Genomic DNA, 17,367 nt, shown 5'->3' on the forward strand with positions numbered 1-17,367 from the left:
TGAGGCTTCAGGTGATCAGGGGTGGTGGAGGATAATTGGGGTGGGGGGGTAAGTGGGTTTGGTTACTTAGGGAGTAGGGGAGGTAGTCGGGGGAGGTTAATCAGGATGTGGGTGTCAGGTGTTTGAGAGGAAAGTCAGAGCGGTGTGAGCCTGTGTGATCCAGAGGGTTGGATGGTAGTCAAGATGGGGTGTAGTCGGAGTTTGGGGGGACGGGGAGGGAGAGGGGGGTAGTCAGAGGAGTGGGAGGTGGTCTAAAGTTTAAAATTAAAGTTTAAAGTTTATTTGTTACTGTCACAAGTAGGTTTACATTAACACTGCAATGAAGTTAGTGTGAAAATCCCCTAGTTGTCGCACTCCGGCATCTGTTCAGATACACTGAGGGTGGATTTAGCATGGCTAATGGATTTAACTAGCACACCTTTGGACTGTGGGAGGAAACCAGAGCACCTGGAGGAAACCCATGCAGACATGGGGAGAACGTGCAGACTCAGCACAGACAGTGACCCAAACTGGGAAATTGAACCAGGGTCCCTGGCGCTGTGAGGCAGCAGGGCTAACCATTGTGTCACTGTGCCTAGCCTGGAAGTCGTCAGGTGATTCCAGGGATAGTTGGGAGGGTCAGGGCAGGTCAATACCCTCGTAACCAAGGGGTTGGAAGTGATTTTAATCATTCTAATTTCTCCTGGGTAACTATTCTGCTGTGAAAGTTGGAACGATCTGAAGTATTGGATGGTTATAGGCACAAGGTAACTACCTAGCAGAAGTTCAAACTTCTCAGGCAGTTCCTTTACAATCCTTGTGTGGACTGACTGACTGACGCTGGCTGCATTCAGAACTCACTTTTGCACAAGTACCCTCAAGCAAGCATGAGGCCCCTTTACACACAATGAATAAATGCCTCATTCAAGAAGGGAGTCTAGACCACTTATACCAATACAAAAGGCAAGTTGTAATGAACGCTCTACCTGCCTTTCACACTAGTGGCTCAAGCACTCAATAAGCATTAGAAAATTGAGTAGGGTGACAGTACGCAACAGAGTTAAGATTAATTCTTCTATTTCTGGGCATGGTATATAGTGGTTACGCTCCTGGACAAGTAATCCAGAGACCTGGACAAATGATCTGGAGAAAAAGAAATAGGAGAAATTCCTCAGCAGCTGTGGAAAGAGTAACAGAGTAAACAAGTTAAAATTTCCCAACTCCGTGGAAGTGGGAGGACTAAGAAAATGGGGGAGCTGTGTCAGAGCGCTTCCTGATGTATTCCCCTCCAGACAATTTCCCAGCTGTGAGCAAAGAAGAAAGTTGGCAGCCTGCTTAAATGAAGCAAGTAGCCAGTTATGCCATTTAATGGCCCAACCATAAGGACCATTTCCTATGGAGGTGGGATCTATCCACCTTTGGAGCAGCCCCAGGGCGTGTGCAGAAACCACTGGCTTTCCAGAGGCAGCGTACCAGCAGCAGGCCAAGAGGCCATTGATATCTTCTTTAAATCAGTCCCCTCTTGGAGCTGCTGCTTACCACTTCAGAACTTATCACCTCCAGGAAGAGCTGCATATGGTTCCAATGCCAGCTGGAAAATTCGGTCCAAAGATTCAGGTGAGAACCTTTCGTCAGAATGATCTGGAGACATGTGGTCAATTCCCACCAAAAAAGCTGGGAAATTTAAATTCAATTAATTAAATAAATCTGAAGTGAAAAGCTAGTATTAGTAATGGTGACCATGAAACTACTGAAACTACCATAGAACTCAACTTGTTCACTAACGTCCGTTCGGAATGGGCAATAAATATTAGCCTTGGCAGTGATGTCCACATCCTATGAATGAATGAAAAAAGAACTTGCTATTATGTTTGTACAAATTGAATTAAATGTAAAAATAGTCTTTTTTTAACTACTGTTCAACCATTCTCTTTTTCACTACACCTGAAATATTTTAAAATTTTAGCACAGGAGTGCTCACGACTTAATGTTCAATTTATTTTGTTTGCTATCAGCATCGCTCAGCTGCTCAAAAACACTACTGACTGTTCTATCAGTTGATATGGTTGTAGAGTTACTTTCGGACACTGGTGTTGTCACACCTGTCATCTCCAGAGGTTATAAAAAGTCACACAATATAGTGGAATTTATAATGTGGATGGAAGCTGAGGTGTGCACAGGAAGGAAAACCAGACAGATGTTACTCTGTGTGTAAGTGGGTATAGTATCCGGACTGAAAAATTGCTTTAATCAGCTGGACACTAATTGTCAAACCGGGATTTCTGAATGCTGGAAAGTACACAAAAAGGTCATGGAAGACCCAAGATAATCAGTTTTCTCTGTTTCTCTTTAATTGTTATTACCGAGTTGAGAGTTAGCAAAATAAAGATCTAAAGGTTAACCAATTGCAGCAGAAAAACAGAACCAATCCCAGACTAATTCTTTGGACAAAATGTCAGATCAACACCTTAGTTGTAACATGAACCAACACCTTAATTGTAGCTTGGATAAGGTACAGGATAAATATATTCTGAGTAGAAGTAGATGGGCCACATCATGTGCAGGTTCCATTGAAAACAAGAAATTTTGTGGAAATTTGTTCCAAAAATTGTTTAAAAGAACTAATGTAGTATAAATAGTATAGAAGCAAGCTATGACAGATATAAAGGATATCAAAGCATGTAAAAAGGCAGATTGGAAAGGCACACAGAAATGAAATAGAAATAACATGGGGTTTTATAAGAACTCAAGAAGTAAAATGATAGGCAAAGATATGGGACCACTGACCATTTAAAGAGAAAGGAACCATTTTATACTTGAGCATGAAGGAATGGCAGACATGTTTATTAAGTCTTTATCTCAGGAGGTTAAAGAAGTAATATAAAAGGAGCTGAAGTAAATGTAGAAGAGCTGTAGAAAATAATAAGAAACTGCATGACAAAATGTTAATGATCTAAACGTAAAGGTCACTGAGCCCAGATACTGTGTACTCAGAAGGAGGTTGCCAAAGGCATTAGCAATTTTTAATATACACAGTTTGTAGGTAAGACTTAGCAACAGGAGTACAAAGTTGGAAACTTCACTGTCTAATATCCAACACAGGATGTAGTTTGTGAACGTTTAGAATGATATGGTCCAATCAGACAGTCTTTAATTGGAATTACAGAGAACGTGGATGTATGTACAGCTGTGCAAAGAGTGAATAAATGTTTCCTGAATTGGCAGAAAATAGGATCAGTGCTGTGACTTCTTATGGTTACTATTTATATAAATAACTTGGATGAGGCAGAAAAGGATTTTTTTCAAAATGTAAGAAGAATAACATCAGAAATCGAAGCAGGAGTAAGGCATTAGGGCTTCTCAAGCTTGTTCTGCCATTGAGTGAGATCATGACTGACCTGATCTAAGCCTCAGCTCCACTTTCTTGCTTATTTCATGACCCTTGACTTCCCAGTATTTCAAGAATTTTTTGATCCAGCCTCGAATATTTTCCATGACACAGCCTCCACAGCTCTCTGGTGCAGAGAATGCAAAAGATTCTCAACCTTCTGGGAAAAAAATAACTTTCCTCATCTTCATTTTAAATTGGCTAGACCCTTTTCTGAAACTGTGGGGTGATTCTCTCATTTTGACGTGTTAATTTTTTGGCGGGTCGGGCCAGACGAATCGCATATGGGCCGATTTGCGGGATTCGTGCCTGCATTCCCGCCATGCGTGTATCTCCGAGTGCCAGAAATGTTGCATGGTTGGGACCACGCTGGAAGCCGGTGGGAATTGCAGGAAAGTGATTTAAATCTATTTTAATTCTTATTTTAATTGATTAGCAGGCCCGGGACGGAAGTCTCCGGGCCTGAGAGCATCTCCCATCTCGTCAGTACAATTCCACTCTGGCGGAGTTCAGACTAGCTCCTCATTTTGGGGAAGTAGCAGGAGACCCTGCTGGAGTGAAGAAGGGAAACTGGGCCCCTTCCCAGGGATTCAGGGGAGGATGGTGCCCCCTGGGCATTGGCACCTTGGCAGTACCAGCTTGTGCCTCAGCACTGCCTGGGGGCAAAGTGCCTATGCCCAAGGGTCACCTTGGCATTGCCCACCACGCATGAGGCAGTGCCAAGGGGGCAGAACCTAGGGGTTGGGGATGCTGCAACCACTCATGGGGATCTGGTTGGGACTTGGGGGAGGCCTGCAGTCGGGGTGGGCTGCGGGAGGTGGTCTGCTGGGGGAAGTCTGCCTCCTGTGGAGGGGGGGTTGGGCTGAGACCGGGATGCTCCAGTGCTGGGGGTTGGGGGTGAAGGTTGGAACTGGCCTGGGAATGCTCATGGGGGCCACGATTGGACCATGAGGGGTCGGGGGGTCAGCACTGTGGGGGTCCAGGCTGGCCAGCGACCAAGCTGACTAGCGATCGGGAGGATGACAAATAGGAGCCACTGTGCCTGCGCCCCCAAGCTTTTAATTATATTCGTGGTTGTGACCTCTGCATTGCACAGAGTATGAGAGATTCGAGTCTGAAGTTGCACTGTAAAAACAATTGTGATTTACGCCAGTTTCCCTGCAAATTCGGCACTGAGAACTTTTTTGGGAGAATCACCCCCTATGCCTTCTAGCTCTTGCAAGAGTAATTATCCTGCCAGTATTTACCTTGTCAAGTATTCTCAGGATCTTATTTTTCAATATAATCACTTACATTTTTGAAAACTCAATGAGTATGGGCCCAAACAACTCAACCTTTCCTCATAAGACACCCCTTTGCCATTATTTAGACGTGGTTACAAGGTGACCAAGGTTGGCAAATAAATATTCCAGGGTATACAACATTTTGAAAAGACTGATATAATGGAGAAGGAGGAGGGATAGCGCTGATAAAAGATATCATAAGGATAAATGTTAGAAATGATTTTGTCTTAGAAAGTCAGGAAATAGAATAAATATTGGTGGGGATTAGGTATAGTAAGGGGCAGTAAACATTACTTTTTTAGGGAATAGACATAAATATGCCAAAGTCTTCCAGAGATTGCTTTAATTCCTCTCAGCTCCACCTATTCTCAGAGGCATAACTTTCATTTGTTTTCTCTTGACTGCAGATGTCCCGTCCTTTGTTCTGATGACTTTTCCAATACTTTTAATTTGCTGGTTGCTTTCTTTGCCACAAGACTCTTTGAGGACCAATGTCGATTATTTTACTAGTTCCAGACTAGCCAACCTTCTACCTTCTGTTCCTTCACAAAATTCAACCCGAGATTAAGCCTTACCTGCATTCCACACAGTGAATGATGAAGCTAGTTTTTTTTGTCTGCTCACAGCACAATCCTAGCTAACTGTCATTTACTTCAGCTATCTGCTTGTATACTGCAAACCAGACCAAGTCCAAACTGCAACTGTTTCTGTGATATCCCTGCATTTATAGCAAAGTCTCTAACTTAATCCCAAAATGGCTATCCTAATCCTTGCCCCATGTTAATGCCATACTCTGGAATGTTTCCTAGCAGACATTTAGGTTAATTATCCTTTATTTACTATATTGGGCAGAGTTTCTCAAAATAATTCTAGGTGTCGAACGGGTGGGAAAATGGCACGTTTTTTTTGCTTTTTTTCAGCAAGGTAAATAATGGTCATTTACAACACTGTGTAATATAGAAGCTGTACTGTGATTCTCGCTAGTAGTGGGGATGGAGTCTCAGCTCGCCTGTGAAGCCAGCCGCTGAGCTCTAGGAGCGCCATTGCACAGGCACTCCAATCTCCCAACATACTATTGGGAGTATACTATGGGGACATAGCTTTAAATTGAGGGGTGATAAATATAGGACGGATGTCAGAGGTAGGTTCTTTACTCAGAGGGTAGCAAGGGTGTGGAATGCCCTGCCTGTAGCAGTAGTGGACTCACCAACTTTAAGGGCATTCAAATGGTCATTGGATAAGCATATGGATAATATTGGAATAGTTTAGGTTAGACGGTCATTAGATTGGTTCCATTGGTCGACGCAACATCGAGGGCCGAAGGGCCTGTACTGCACTGTAGTGTTCTATGTATACAGTGTACACAGTTTACTGGGAGATTTGTCACTCATTCCCCCCACCTCAACTCATCACTCCTTCCAGATCACCGCCCCAGACATTCCCCACAACCCCACCCCCCGGGCCACCTGACCAATTGCCCCCTCTCCCCAATTGCCACACTGGTGAATCATGCCCCCACTTCTAATCGCCATCCTGCCCGAATAGATCTTGTCCTGCAGAGTTCCCCCTTCCCTCCCCTCCTATGGACCTGCCTCCCTGCCTCCCCCATCAAGCTCTGCCTCTATCAAGTCCTGACCCTTCAGGTACCCCCTCTGGCTCTGCCCTATGGCACCCCACCTCTTGGCACTGCCAGGGTGCCAGGTTGGCAGAGCAAGCATGTCATGTTGGCACTACCCTGTGCGATTGCAAGGCACTACCCCCGACTACCCATTGGGCTTCACTGGCCTCCGGCTCCACTGGCGAGGCCATCACTCCTGGTCCCGTCACAGATGGTGGGAACCATCTGTGGTCCTCGATGGTGAGGACCTTGACCAGCGAGGGAACTAAGATAAGTGAGCCTGGATAATTGTGTCTGAGGCTTGGAAATGACATGTAAAACCTGTTTTCAATATTTAAATCAGCAGCGTGCCTTTCCTGATTTTGCCAGCAAAACGGGACAGGCAAGATCGTAAGAGGCGAGAAATGGGGCATGAATCCAATTTTCCACCTCTCGCTCTATCTTAGTGGCTCACCAAGCTGGTAAGAGCACGCCTGTTGTGTTTGATCTGTAGAAACAAATGGATTTTACAACCCGAGAAAGTTTACTAAATGCTTTTATCCTAATTTAGCTCAAACTCCCAAAACACAAACTTTTCTGGTCTGCCCTTATTGCAGTGATTGCAGACAACATTCTCCAGCTCTTAGCTAAGTCAGCCCATTTTATGATCTCGTTTTCTAGCTGTAAACCCCTTAATTCAACATGACCTTAATCTTTTAAATATAATGGACTCCAAGCTTGTTTCAATTGCATTTACCTTGTTTTCTACAATTAAAAACTTTAATGCCTGAAACTAAGAAGTATATTCTGAAAGTTGATATTCACAACTTAACTCATACCGAAGTTTCGTAGCTTCACCTCTTCCTCACATACTTTGCACTGTTGCAAGCCTCACACTAACGTATCAACATTGTAAACACTGCCAATTATTTGACTATGACAACCACATTGCCCAAGCAAATCTCACCACATTTATTGACATCTTCTTCCCTCTTACAAGACAAGGCAGCGCATAACCTAAGGCTGCAACAGTTAACTAGCAGGATAGGCATGGCCTGATGAAGCAGATATAGCTTGCCATCTTGCTGAGGTCTGAAAACAGGTCTTCAAGAGCTAGAGCTGCTCCAGCTCATCCTGCAAGGTAATTTGCAGACTCCTCCACTGAAAGTCAGCAGCTTGCACCAACTGTGCTGCAGCCACTGGGATTGCACTGTGAGGCCAGGCAAAGGTACGCATAATACAGGGACTAGTGTATGCGGTCAATTAGTGGACTTTTGGATGGAATATTGGATGGTTAATTTAATGAAGTTGGTTTGGAATATTTTGTGGTAGTTTGTATTTCAGCATTGTAACCAAGGGGATGCTGTGATGGTAAGTAATAGAAAGGTTGTGAGACTGCTGGTGAATGGGGAACTGGGATTGTGTTCATTGGTAACACAAAATATAGTAAGAAGTTTCACAACACCAGGTTAAAGTCCAACAGGTTTATTTGGTAGTAAACACCACTAGCTTTCTCAGTGCTTCTCCTTCGTCAGGTGAGTCAAAATATATCAGCCGATCATAGACACCCCTGCAAATTGGATGTCTTGGTTCTCCCTTCCCTGCCTCTCCATCTTCTTCCTCCTTAGCTGCTCAATGCAAATCATTGTTGACAAGAGCTGTGTCCTCATGACAATGAGGTTGTGCAGGATGCAGCAGTCCATAACAAATCATGAAACTCACTCTTATCAAATACAGCAGGGCTCCTCCAGTGCAGTCCATGCAGTGGAATTGTTGACCAGCTCTCCAATAGTCTGCTCTCTGATGTTCATGTGGCAGCATAGCAGTTGTCTTATACATGCTGCTCACATGTGGATGGATTGCTCATTGGATCCTTAAGCAAGATAGTGGGCAGATAGCCTCTGTTACCCAATAGCCACTCTGGTTTGATGTGGTGGCTCAAATACTGATGGAACAGCAGAATAAAGGCATTCTGACTACTGTCAGGATATGAGGCCTCCACCTGCATAACATTTGAGCATGGTCAAAAATCAACTGTACGTTCAGCAAGTTGGACCTTTGCACTTTGGATGCGATGTCTGTAAAGCAACTTGTTTGTGGTCAAAGGCACCCTACATCACAGAGAGATCTCCAGTCCTGGCGAAGCCACGTGCATGCTCTGACTTCCTCTTTGACATGAAGGAATGCAACATTTTCCCCTGCCTTAGCAAGTAGTGTGTCAGTCAACTCCTTTATAAAGCTTTGGTAACCTAATAGCCTGCTCCAGCCTGGAAAAGGCCACATGCAGCATTTCCCAGCAGCAAAGGATGCATTCATCAGGAAACCCTATTGACAACAGCAGGACTAGAAGATCCTGTCACTGGCCAATGAAGGGCCACCTCCATGCAGCAGGTTGTGTGGAGAATCCCACTCATTGTCTTATTAATTGGCTTTAATGTCTACACATGTTCGTGAATGAACTATTAAAAGCCTGTGGTTTGAAAGATACAAATAATATAAAGTTATTAAATGTACAATTGGAATACTCATACAACGGCTTTTGACAGACTAAACATCTTGTCACAGTGCAATCTTCTGATTTGTATCCACAATTAATGTGTAGAATTAGATAAAGCATGTTTCACTCCAGTGTAAATGGGACATGTAAACTTTAGCCAAAGAAGACTAAACAAAATTGGGTGTGTTATTTTTATTAGAATAGCTTATCTTTTATCTGTTAGATCTCTTCAACTTCCTTTTCACATTTGGATTTTACCAAAAGTGCATCTTGCTCAATTTTGTGTGCTGCTTGCATTAACATTTTTTGGAGGCCAAAACCATGGCTTCGAGGGCATAGTTCTATTTTGGATCATTTACATTGGTTAATGGATGGAAGGTCTGCTGTTGTTTTGAACAAAACAGAATCATTTTGGAAGCTGCGTATCTGTTTAACTGCATCCATTGTTCATAGTTAACCCTGTCTTTAATGCCAAATTCAGATTTCTTTTCCCTATATCAATCTGTAATTTTTTTAAATCTAAAATACAAAATAAAGGCAGCATGGTGACACAGTGGTTAGCACTGCTGCCTCACAGCTCCATGGACCTGGGTTTGATTCCCGGCTTGGATCACTGTCTGGAGTTTGCTCCGATTTCCTCCCACAGTGTGAAGATGTGCGGGTTAGGTTGATTGGCCATGCTAAATTGCCCCTTAGTGTCCCGGGATGCTTAGGCTAGCAGGATTAGTGGGGTAAATGTGTGAGGTTAGAGGGATACAGCCTGGGTGGGATTGTTGTCAATGCAGAGTTGATGGACCGAATGGCCTCTTTCTGCACTGTAGGGGTTCTATGATACGTTCTACGAAAATAACTGTAATTCAAAACATACTTAAAATAATTTTAAAGAACTAAACCATGAAAGAATTTGAAACACAATTCCAGTTGATCTAATGAGTGGAAAATTTGAAATGAATTCTTGCTGCATTTCATGTCTGCATCTTGTTACAGCACTGGGTTGAAAAAGCTGAAAATCAGACACTTCTCTCAGATACCCTAGACCTGTCTGAACTGTTCCATCCAGATACCTTTCTTAATGCTCTGCGTCAAGAAACTGCAAGGTAACCCTTGAAAAACTAATTTTTTTTTAATGATCTATAGACTAGGAGCTGTGGCGGAGCAAAGATACTTAGTTGTCCATGTACATAGTTCAGTCAAATTTAAGTTAGTAAGAAATTTTAGATGTAAATGTCCAGTCTCTTTAAATAATTTATTTTTGTTGCAGAGTTATGGGTTGCTCAATAGACAGCCTGAAATTTGTTGCTACATGGAAGGGACAGATACGGGACACAAAACTTCAAGTCAGGGTAGGTTTAACAAAAAGCATCATCAACTATCTGATATTAAACTTTATGATATTTTTAATGATAGGATCACCACTAAATGGCAATCATCTTGGAGTTAAAAACTTGATGACATAGAATTTGTTGAAACAAATCAGGCAGGTTTCGGTGCAGCCTGCCACATGTTTCACAGCTGTGGCGGGGGCCATCATTAGCTGATAGCAGGATCTTATGGTTCTGTCATTGCCAAAAAGGTTTCTCGTTGAATGCAACCCTTGCTGCCGGGAAACTGTGGCGGGGGTGTGCCATCAGCGGGACCGGAAGACCCTGCCGGCCTGAACAGCTGGCAAATTCTGACCATCATTGTTAGCCTAAAGGGATGTTAAAAGCATTTTTCAGGAGACTGAACAGTATTAAGGAAACTTAGACAAATGGTCACTTGGTAGGACAGAACTCGAGTACTGCTGAAGTGTACACTTGCCAATCAATCAACACCCTTTTTGTGCTGTATGAATTGTTATTCCCTTTGCAATTTGATATTCTCACCATTCTGTCCATATGAATGTAAGATAGAAAATAACATGTCTCTTCACTGGAATTTTCCAGCCCCACCCCAAACAGCAGGGCTGTCAAGCCATTGAAATATTTGCCGCTGGGAGATACGCATGCAGAAAATCCTGCTGGCATGAAGGACTGGGAAGTTCTGTAGCTAGATACCATATTGAGCACTTCCGAATGAAAAACCAACAAGGTGGTATGAAACAGTTCAGGATGATTTTCTGACCCTGATTGTGGCAGATGCAAATCCCATTATTGCTGCTAACTCTCGTGAGAGGACCATTACCAGATTTGATCTGTGGGTTCTCAGAATGAGATCTTCCCCACAGTCCCCTGCCAAGGGCGTGAACCTGGTTATCATGAATTTAAATAGATTGAAATATGCCTAAACAGCTAAATCCTTTACCTTCTGGGTTTGTCATGTAAACGGGAATCACCACTGGTTTTCCAAAAATGTAAATCAGTCATGATGACCACACCAGTGGGTCGGTGGTGAGTTTAGTTCCAGGTATGGTCAGGGACATGGCTGGGCAGTGCCCTGACACTTTCCTCCAGCACCTTTGCACTGCCAGGTTTAGGAAACCCCGCAGGGGGCTTCCCATTATGTGGGGTGGGGTGCGACAAAGGTGCGGAGGAGTTTGTGCCTGCTTTGTGATAGTGAGATCGGGATGCTGTTTTTAAATGTACTGGGCCCCTACCGTGCAATTCTCTGACCCTGTGCAGCACCAGTGTGATTTGTGCAGGAGCACACGGAGCTGGAAAATCATCCCCGTAAATTTTAGAAACTTTGGCTGCAATCCTCCCATCCCACGCACTAATTTTTTTGGCAAGTCAGGCCGGGAGAATTGCGCGCACACCAATTCACAGGATTCACGCGTGCGTTCCCAACACACGTGCATCTCCCAGCGACGGGTATCTAGCACAGTCGGGATCACACTGGAAACCAGTGGGAACAGCAGGTAGGTTATTTTGATCTTATTTGAATGTCATTAAAATGTGGTTGAAGTCTCTGGCCTGATAGCATCTCCCACCCTGCCAGTACAATTTCCAGCGGAATTAGAGTAGTTCCCCACTTTCAGGGAATAGTGAGAGACCTTGCTGGAATGCAGGGGAGCAATCGGGGGCCCTCCCCAGAGATTGAAGTGGTGGAATTGTGACACCTGGGCATGGACACCCTACCAGTGCCCAAGGGACAAAGTGCCCATGCTCAGGGGGCACCTTGGCACTGTCCATCAGACATGGGGCAGTGCCAAGGTGGAAGAGGCCTATTGGGGGCAGGACCAGCTGGGGGGGCCAAGGGGCAATTGGTGGGGGCCCTGCTGTCATTTGAATCAATTGGGGGTGGAGGGAAGCCAGCGATTGGAGTGGGCTTGGGGTGTGGGTGATCTGCCAGTGGAATCTGCCTCCTGTGGGGGGGGGATCTGCCGGGGTGAGGAGTCTGCCGGGGGGAGGGAGATTGTCACTGTACTGGGGGAGTGGGGAAGGCTGGAGATTAGGGCGCTCGAGACGAGGTTGGGGGGAATGTTGGGGCTGGCCCGGGGATGAATGTGGAGTCTGTGATCGGGCCATAGGGGGAGTGGAGGGGTAGCACTGCGAGGGTCTCAGGCTGGCGAGCGATCGAGCTGGCCAGTAAATTTCAGGCTGACAGTTCAGTGCCACTATGCATATGCAGATGCCCAGAACTGTCAGATTCCAGTGTGAATAGGCCCCGCACTCCCAGTTTTCACAATTGTGACCTCTGCATTGCACAGAATGTGGGAGTTTCATGTCTGAAGTTGCATTGAAAAAACAATTGTGATTTATACCAGTTTTCCTCTGAATTCAGCACTTATACCTTGTGAAAATCGCCCCTTTTATGCTTTGTCCAAGCTTCAGTCACGTTTTTTGTCTCTCCCTTGATTGCACAGCAGTTCCTCCCCACTTTGTAAAGCATCTTGAGCATTTTCCACATTAGAAGCGCTAATTGTTGTTAATGTTATTGATATTAGTTGTAAATTTGGTTTTTACCAGTTTGCTCCTTTGCCCCCCTTTTTAACCATCATGGTTCAGTAGTGTCCAGATCTAACATTCTGATACCATTCACTATCAAATACAATCATAAGATTACCTGCAGGTCATCTCCTTTGTTAGCTGAACATTCCAAGTTCCCCAGTCTGTACTCATAATTCAGGCATTATTCTTGTGGCTCTTCCATGAACTCCTTCTGTGGCTTCTATTACAATGACCAGAAATGGATACACTGCTCATTAAGATTTGGTTGAATCGCTGCATTCTACAACTTTAATATGACTTCTTCTAAATTGTGCTCTATTATTTTAGTTATTCAGTTCAGCTTTCTGTTTTGTTGATCGCTATTCTGAAGTGATGGACATGTTGAGTGTCAAGCCTATTAAAATCTTTCGATCTCTTTCAACTTCACACTGAAATTATTTTGACACTGAAAATTTTAAACAGAGAAAAATCCAATTGACACATTGATATCATCGGTGAAGTAGACTCAGCCAGAAGGATCAACTGATAATTCTAAGATAATAAGATGATGAAGGGGATGGATAGGGTAGAGGTAGAGAGATTCTTCCCGCTTAGAAAGGACAGCAGGACTAAAGGGCACAGCCTCAAGATAAGGGGGGGGGGGCAGTTTAGAACGGAGTTGAGGAGGAACTTCTTCACTCAAAGGGTGGTGAATCTCTGGAATTCTCTGCCCGTTGAAGTGGTGGAGGCTACCTCGCTAAATATATTGAAGACATGGGTAGATAGGTTTTTGGTAGGCAACGGGATTAAGGGTTATGGGGAGAAAGCGGGAAAGTGGAACTGAGCCACTTCAGATCAACCATGATCTTATTGAATGGCGGGGCAGGCTTGAGGGGCTAGATGGCCTACTCCTGCTCCTATTTCTTATGTTCTTATGATACACTATTATTTTAAAAATGTGTAGGGATGGATTCTACCATTTTAAGATTAAGTGTGATGATGGGCGGCTTCATTGGGGTTTGTGCCGCAAGCCGGAATAACAGGATCCTGCATCAGATTCTCATGTGGAAGTTTACTAATTATGTACAAACAAGTTCCCCTCCTACTCTCCTGGCAGGCCAGCAGCTGATTTGTCTGCCCACTTCAGCTGAAATGTTCTAAACTTCTTGCGTCACATTTAAAAACCCAGCCCAGCACACTCATGTAACTCTCCATCCCACCTGTTTTCAGGATGTCAGTAACCCAGAGGTAAAAGGGTAGCAGCCTCAAGAAGAAGTATGTTCCTCAATTTAACCACCACGTGTGAGGTGCCCATAAGCCACTTGGACCTCTACCCACCACCTCTGGTGTCTTCATCTATCCCCTTCCAGTACACAATGAGGTATCTCTTTGACCCCCAGTTTGCAAGCTTTTCATGCGGCCTTGTCAGGTCCTGGTTCCCTCTCATTATCTTTTCTCTGCCACTGTTCATCTTCATCTATCACCTTGACCCTCTGCCTGCCATTGTGAGCCCTTGCCTTTCCCCCAACCCAAGCCATGCATAGCCCTCCTCCCACATTATGCCCCTCGCCTTCATTAGGCCTCACAGCCATCCCAGCCTCTCCCCACATTCCACCCCTGGTTGAACTTCAGACCTTTGTGGTGGTGGAAACATGTGTCCCATTGCACAGTCCTGTCCAGATAAACACTGCTTTGAGGCACCAGGAGATGCTGATATTCCCCAATCCCAGGTGCAGTCCTGATCTAGCTCAGTGTCACAGGCGAGTCCATGGGCCTAGCAGCATGCTGCTGACCATGAAGAGCAGCTCAGCATGCAGATGGAGGCAGGAACCAGTCTGCCCCAGCATCAGGAGCAGTGCAGCACTCTGGCAGAAGTCTCTGATGAACTGAGGACTGCCTTGTGCATGCCACTCATTAACAATCAGGTTTGTTGCCAACGTAAATTCCTGCTGGTGTGATGCATGATTGAAAGGTCTGATGGGATGGCATGGACAGCTATTTTAATCAGTATTCATGAGATGCAAATAAATGAATACAAATAGCATTTGCACCACCAGCCAGCAGAAAGAAAAACTTACCTATGGGACAATTGCAACAGAATCTTACATCGGCAGGCTTCCGTCAGATTCACCGCACCCGCCCGCTGCAGAGAATTCCAGCCATAGGGGGTGATTCTCCCAAAAGTGCTGAATTGGCAGGAAAACTGTTCTAGCTCATGACTGTTTCGTCAGTTCAACTTTTCACCCAATTCTCCCCACTCAATGCACTGCAGAGGTCCTAATCGGGAGTTTCCTTTAAAAACCCAGGGGGGTAGGGTCTATTTGCACCAGAGCCTGACAGTTATGGAACTCTGTGCATGTGCAGTGGTCCCGATCTGTCATTCTCTCCATTCGCTGGCCAGCTCGATCACTGGCCAGCCCAGGACACCCACAGTGCTGCCTCTCCAGCCCCTCCCATGGCCCGATCGCGGCCCCACAACAGTTCCTGGGCCAGTCCTGACCCCCCCCGCCCCAGAGTGCCCTGATGTCCAGCCCAGCACCCCCCAGCAGTGGCAAACCCCCCTCACCCCCCTCATCACTCACTGCCCCCCCACAGACCACCCCCCTCCAACCCTCCCCAATTGCTGCCCACTCTCCAACCCAAACCGATCCCCAGACAGAGTGGCAGTGGGACCCCCCACCTCTATTTGTCTGTATTAAACTCCATCTACCATCTCTCCAACAGATCTGTGTCCTCTGATGGTCTTCATCACTGTCCGTAATTCCACCAACTTTTGTGTTGCTTGCAAACTTACTAATCAATCCAGTTACATTCTCCTCCAAACAATTTATATATATTACAAACAGATTTATATATATTACAAACATACTTGAATGGTTATGGTTCATAAAAAGGCCACTTGGCCCATTGTGTCTGCTCTGGCTCTCTGTAAGAGAAACTCTTGTTTTTACCCATAGCTATTCAAATCAGGTGATTATCCAATCCTTTTTTTGAAATCCACAATAGAATCTGTGTCCACCATATGCTCAGGCAACACAGATTCCAGATCCTAACCACTTCATGCATAAAACATTTTTTCCTCATTTTTCCTTAGATTCCAAAAGGCATTTCATACAATGCCATGCAACAAACCTGTGAGCAAGTTATAGCTCATGGAATAAAATGGATAGTAGCAATATGAATATGGAATTGGTTGAGTGACAGAAGACAGAGATCAGTGGTTAATGGATGTTTTTTGAGTTGGAAGAAGTGTAATGGAGTTCCCTACGGGTCAGTGATGAGACACTTGCTTTTCTTAATCTACATATTGGTGGCCTAAACCTTCGTGTACAGCACACAATTTCAAAGTCTGTTGATGATAAGAACTTGGAAACATTGTGAACTGTGAGGAAGATAATATAGAACAATTTTGTGGAATGGATGGACAAATGGCAGATAAGGTTCGATGCGGAGAAATGTGAAGTGATTCATTTTGATGGAATGAACATGGAGAGAAAATTTGAGATAAGGGCACAAGTCTAATGGGGATGGAGGAGCAGAGGGATGTAGTTGTAAATGTGCATAATTCGCTGAAGGTGGCAGGACAGCTTGAGACAGTGGTTAATAAAGCTTAGAGTGTCCTAAGTTTTACTGATAGGGGCATAGAGTACAAGTACAAGATGGTTATATTGAACTAATGTAAGACACTAGTTAGATGTAATCTAGAGTAGTGTGTCCAGTTCTGGATATTGCACTTTAGGAAGGATGTGGCGACATTGGAGAATGTGCAGAAGAGATTGATAAGAATGGTTCCAGAGATGAGGAACTTCATCTATGAAGATAGACTGGAGAAGTTAAATCTGTTTTCCTTGAAGAAAAGAACGATGAGTGGAAATTTAATGATGGTATTCAAAACATGAGGGGTCTGGGCAGAGTATTTAGGGAGAAACTGTTCTCAGTCAAGAAACGATTAAGGAAGCGGGCACAAGTTTAAAGTAATTGGTAAAGGTGTAAGAGTGACATGAGGAAAACATTTTTCATGTGTGGTTAAGGTTAGAACTACCCTGCCTGAGAGTGTAGTGGAGATAGGTTCAATTGAAGCATCCAAAAGGGAATTAAATTGTTTTCTAAAAAGGAAGAACGTGCAGGGTTAAAGGTAAAACAAAATGGCGCTAAGTTCATTTGGAAATCCAGAAACAATGGCCTGAGTGACTTCCTCCTGTGCCGTAACAGTTCTGCAGGAGGGAGGGGAGGCCAAATAACAGGGAGAAGCATTCCAGGGAGTGATCGTTGAGAGGAGAAGCACAGGCCAGCAGGGTGATCAAGGTGGTAGCGTCCACCAAGGATGCCATTACCCAATGGCTAGAGTGTACAGGCAGTATATCAACTACCTCCACAGTGCTGCAAGAAGCTCTGCCCTTGAAGGGACACCATGACAGCAACATGTCACATGATTGGGCCAGAAATTGGCTCTAACTGTGTAGGCATGGACTGCAGGAGGATTCGCTACCACAGAAAACAGCTAGGCCAAAACATTGAAATTCTTCAGAAGCAGTTTGATATAGCACTTGAAATTAAGGGGGTCAAAGGATTTGGGGTCAGACTGTTGAGTTGGATGATCGGCTATGATCGTAATGAATGATGAAGCAGGTTTGAAGGCTGAATGACCTTCTCCTGCTATTTTTTATGTTTCTATGGTATCAATGGACTGGTCAGATAGACAGTGCAGTGGAAAAGGGAATTCAATGCTGAATTCACTCATTAGTGTGAGCTAATGCACTTGCAGAATGCTAGTA

The 17,367-nt window shown here is 44.6% G+C and overlaps 1 protein-coding gene across 2 annotated transcripts in view; it reads left to right on the forward strand.

Annotated features, from left to right (window-relative positions):
• The window catches only part of dync2h1 (dynein cytoplasmic 2 heavy chain 1), a 546,351-nt gene that overhangs the window by 518,945 nt on the left and 10,039 nt on the right, over positions 1 to 17,367 (forward strand). For both annotated transcript variants that reach the window (XM_080197215.1, XM_080197216.1), the window contains 2 exons: positions 9,732 to 9,841; positions 10,006 to 10,087. In XM_080197215.1, the coding sequence (XP_080053341.1) occupies positions 9,732 to 9,841; positions 10,006 to 10,087 (192 nt within the window). The remainder of the gene's footprint in view (positions 1 to 9,731; positions 9,842 to 10,005; positions 10,088 to 17,367) is intronic.

Source organism: Carcharhinus amblyrhynchos, chromosome 10 (genome assembly GCF_965287045.1).
Source record: "Carcharhinus amblyrhynchos chromosome 10, sCarAmb.v2.hapA, whole genome shotgun sequence".
Classification (NCBI taxonomy): domain Eukaryota; kingdom Metazoa; phylum Chordata; class Chondrichthyes; order Carcharhiniformes; family Carcharhinidae; genus Carcharhinus; species Carcharhinus amblyrhynchos.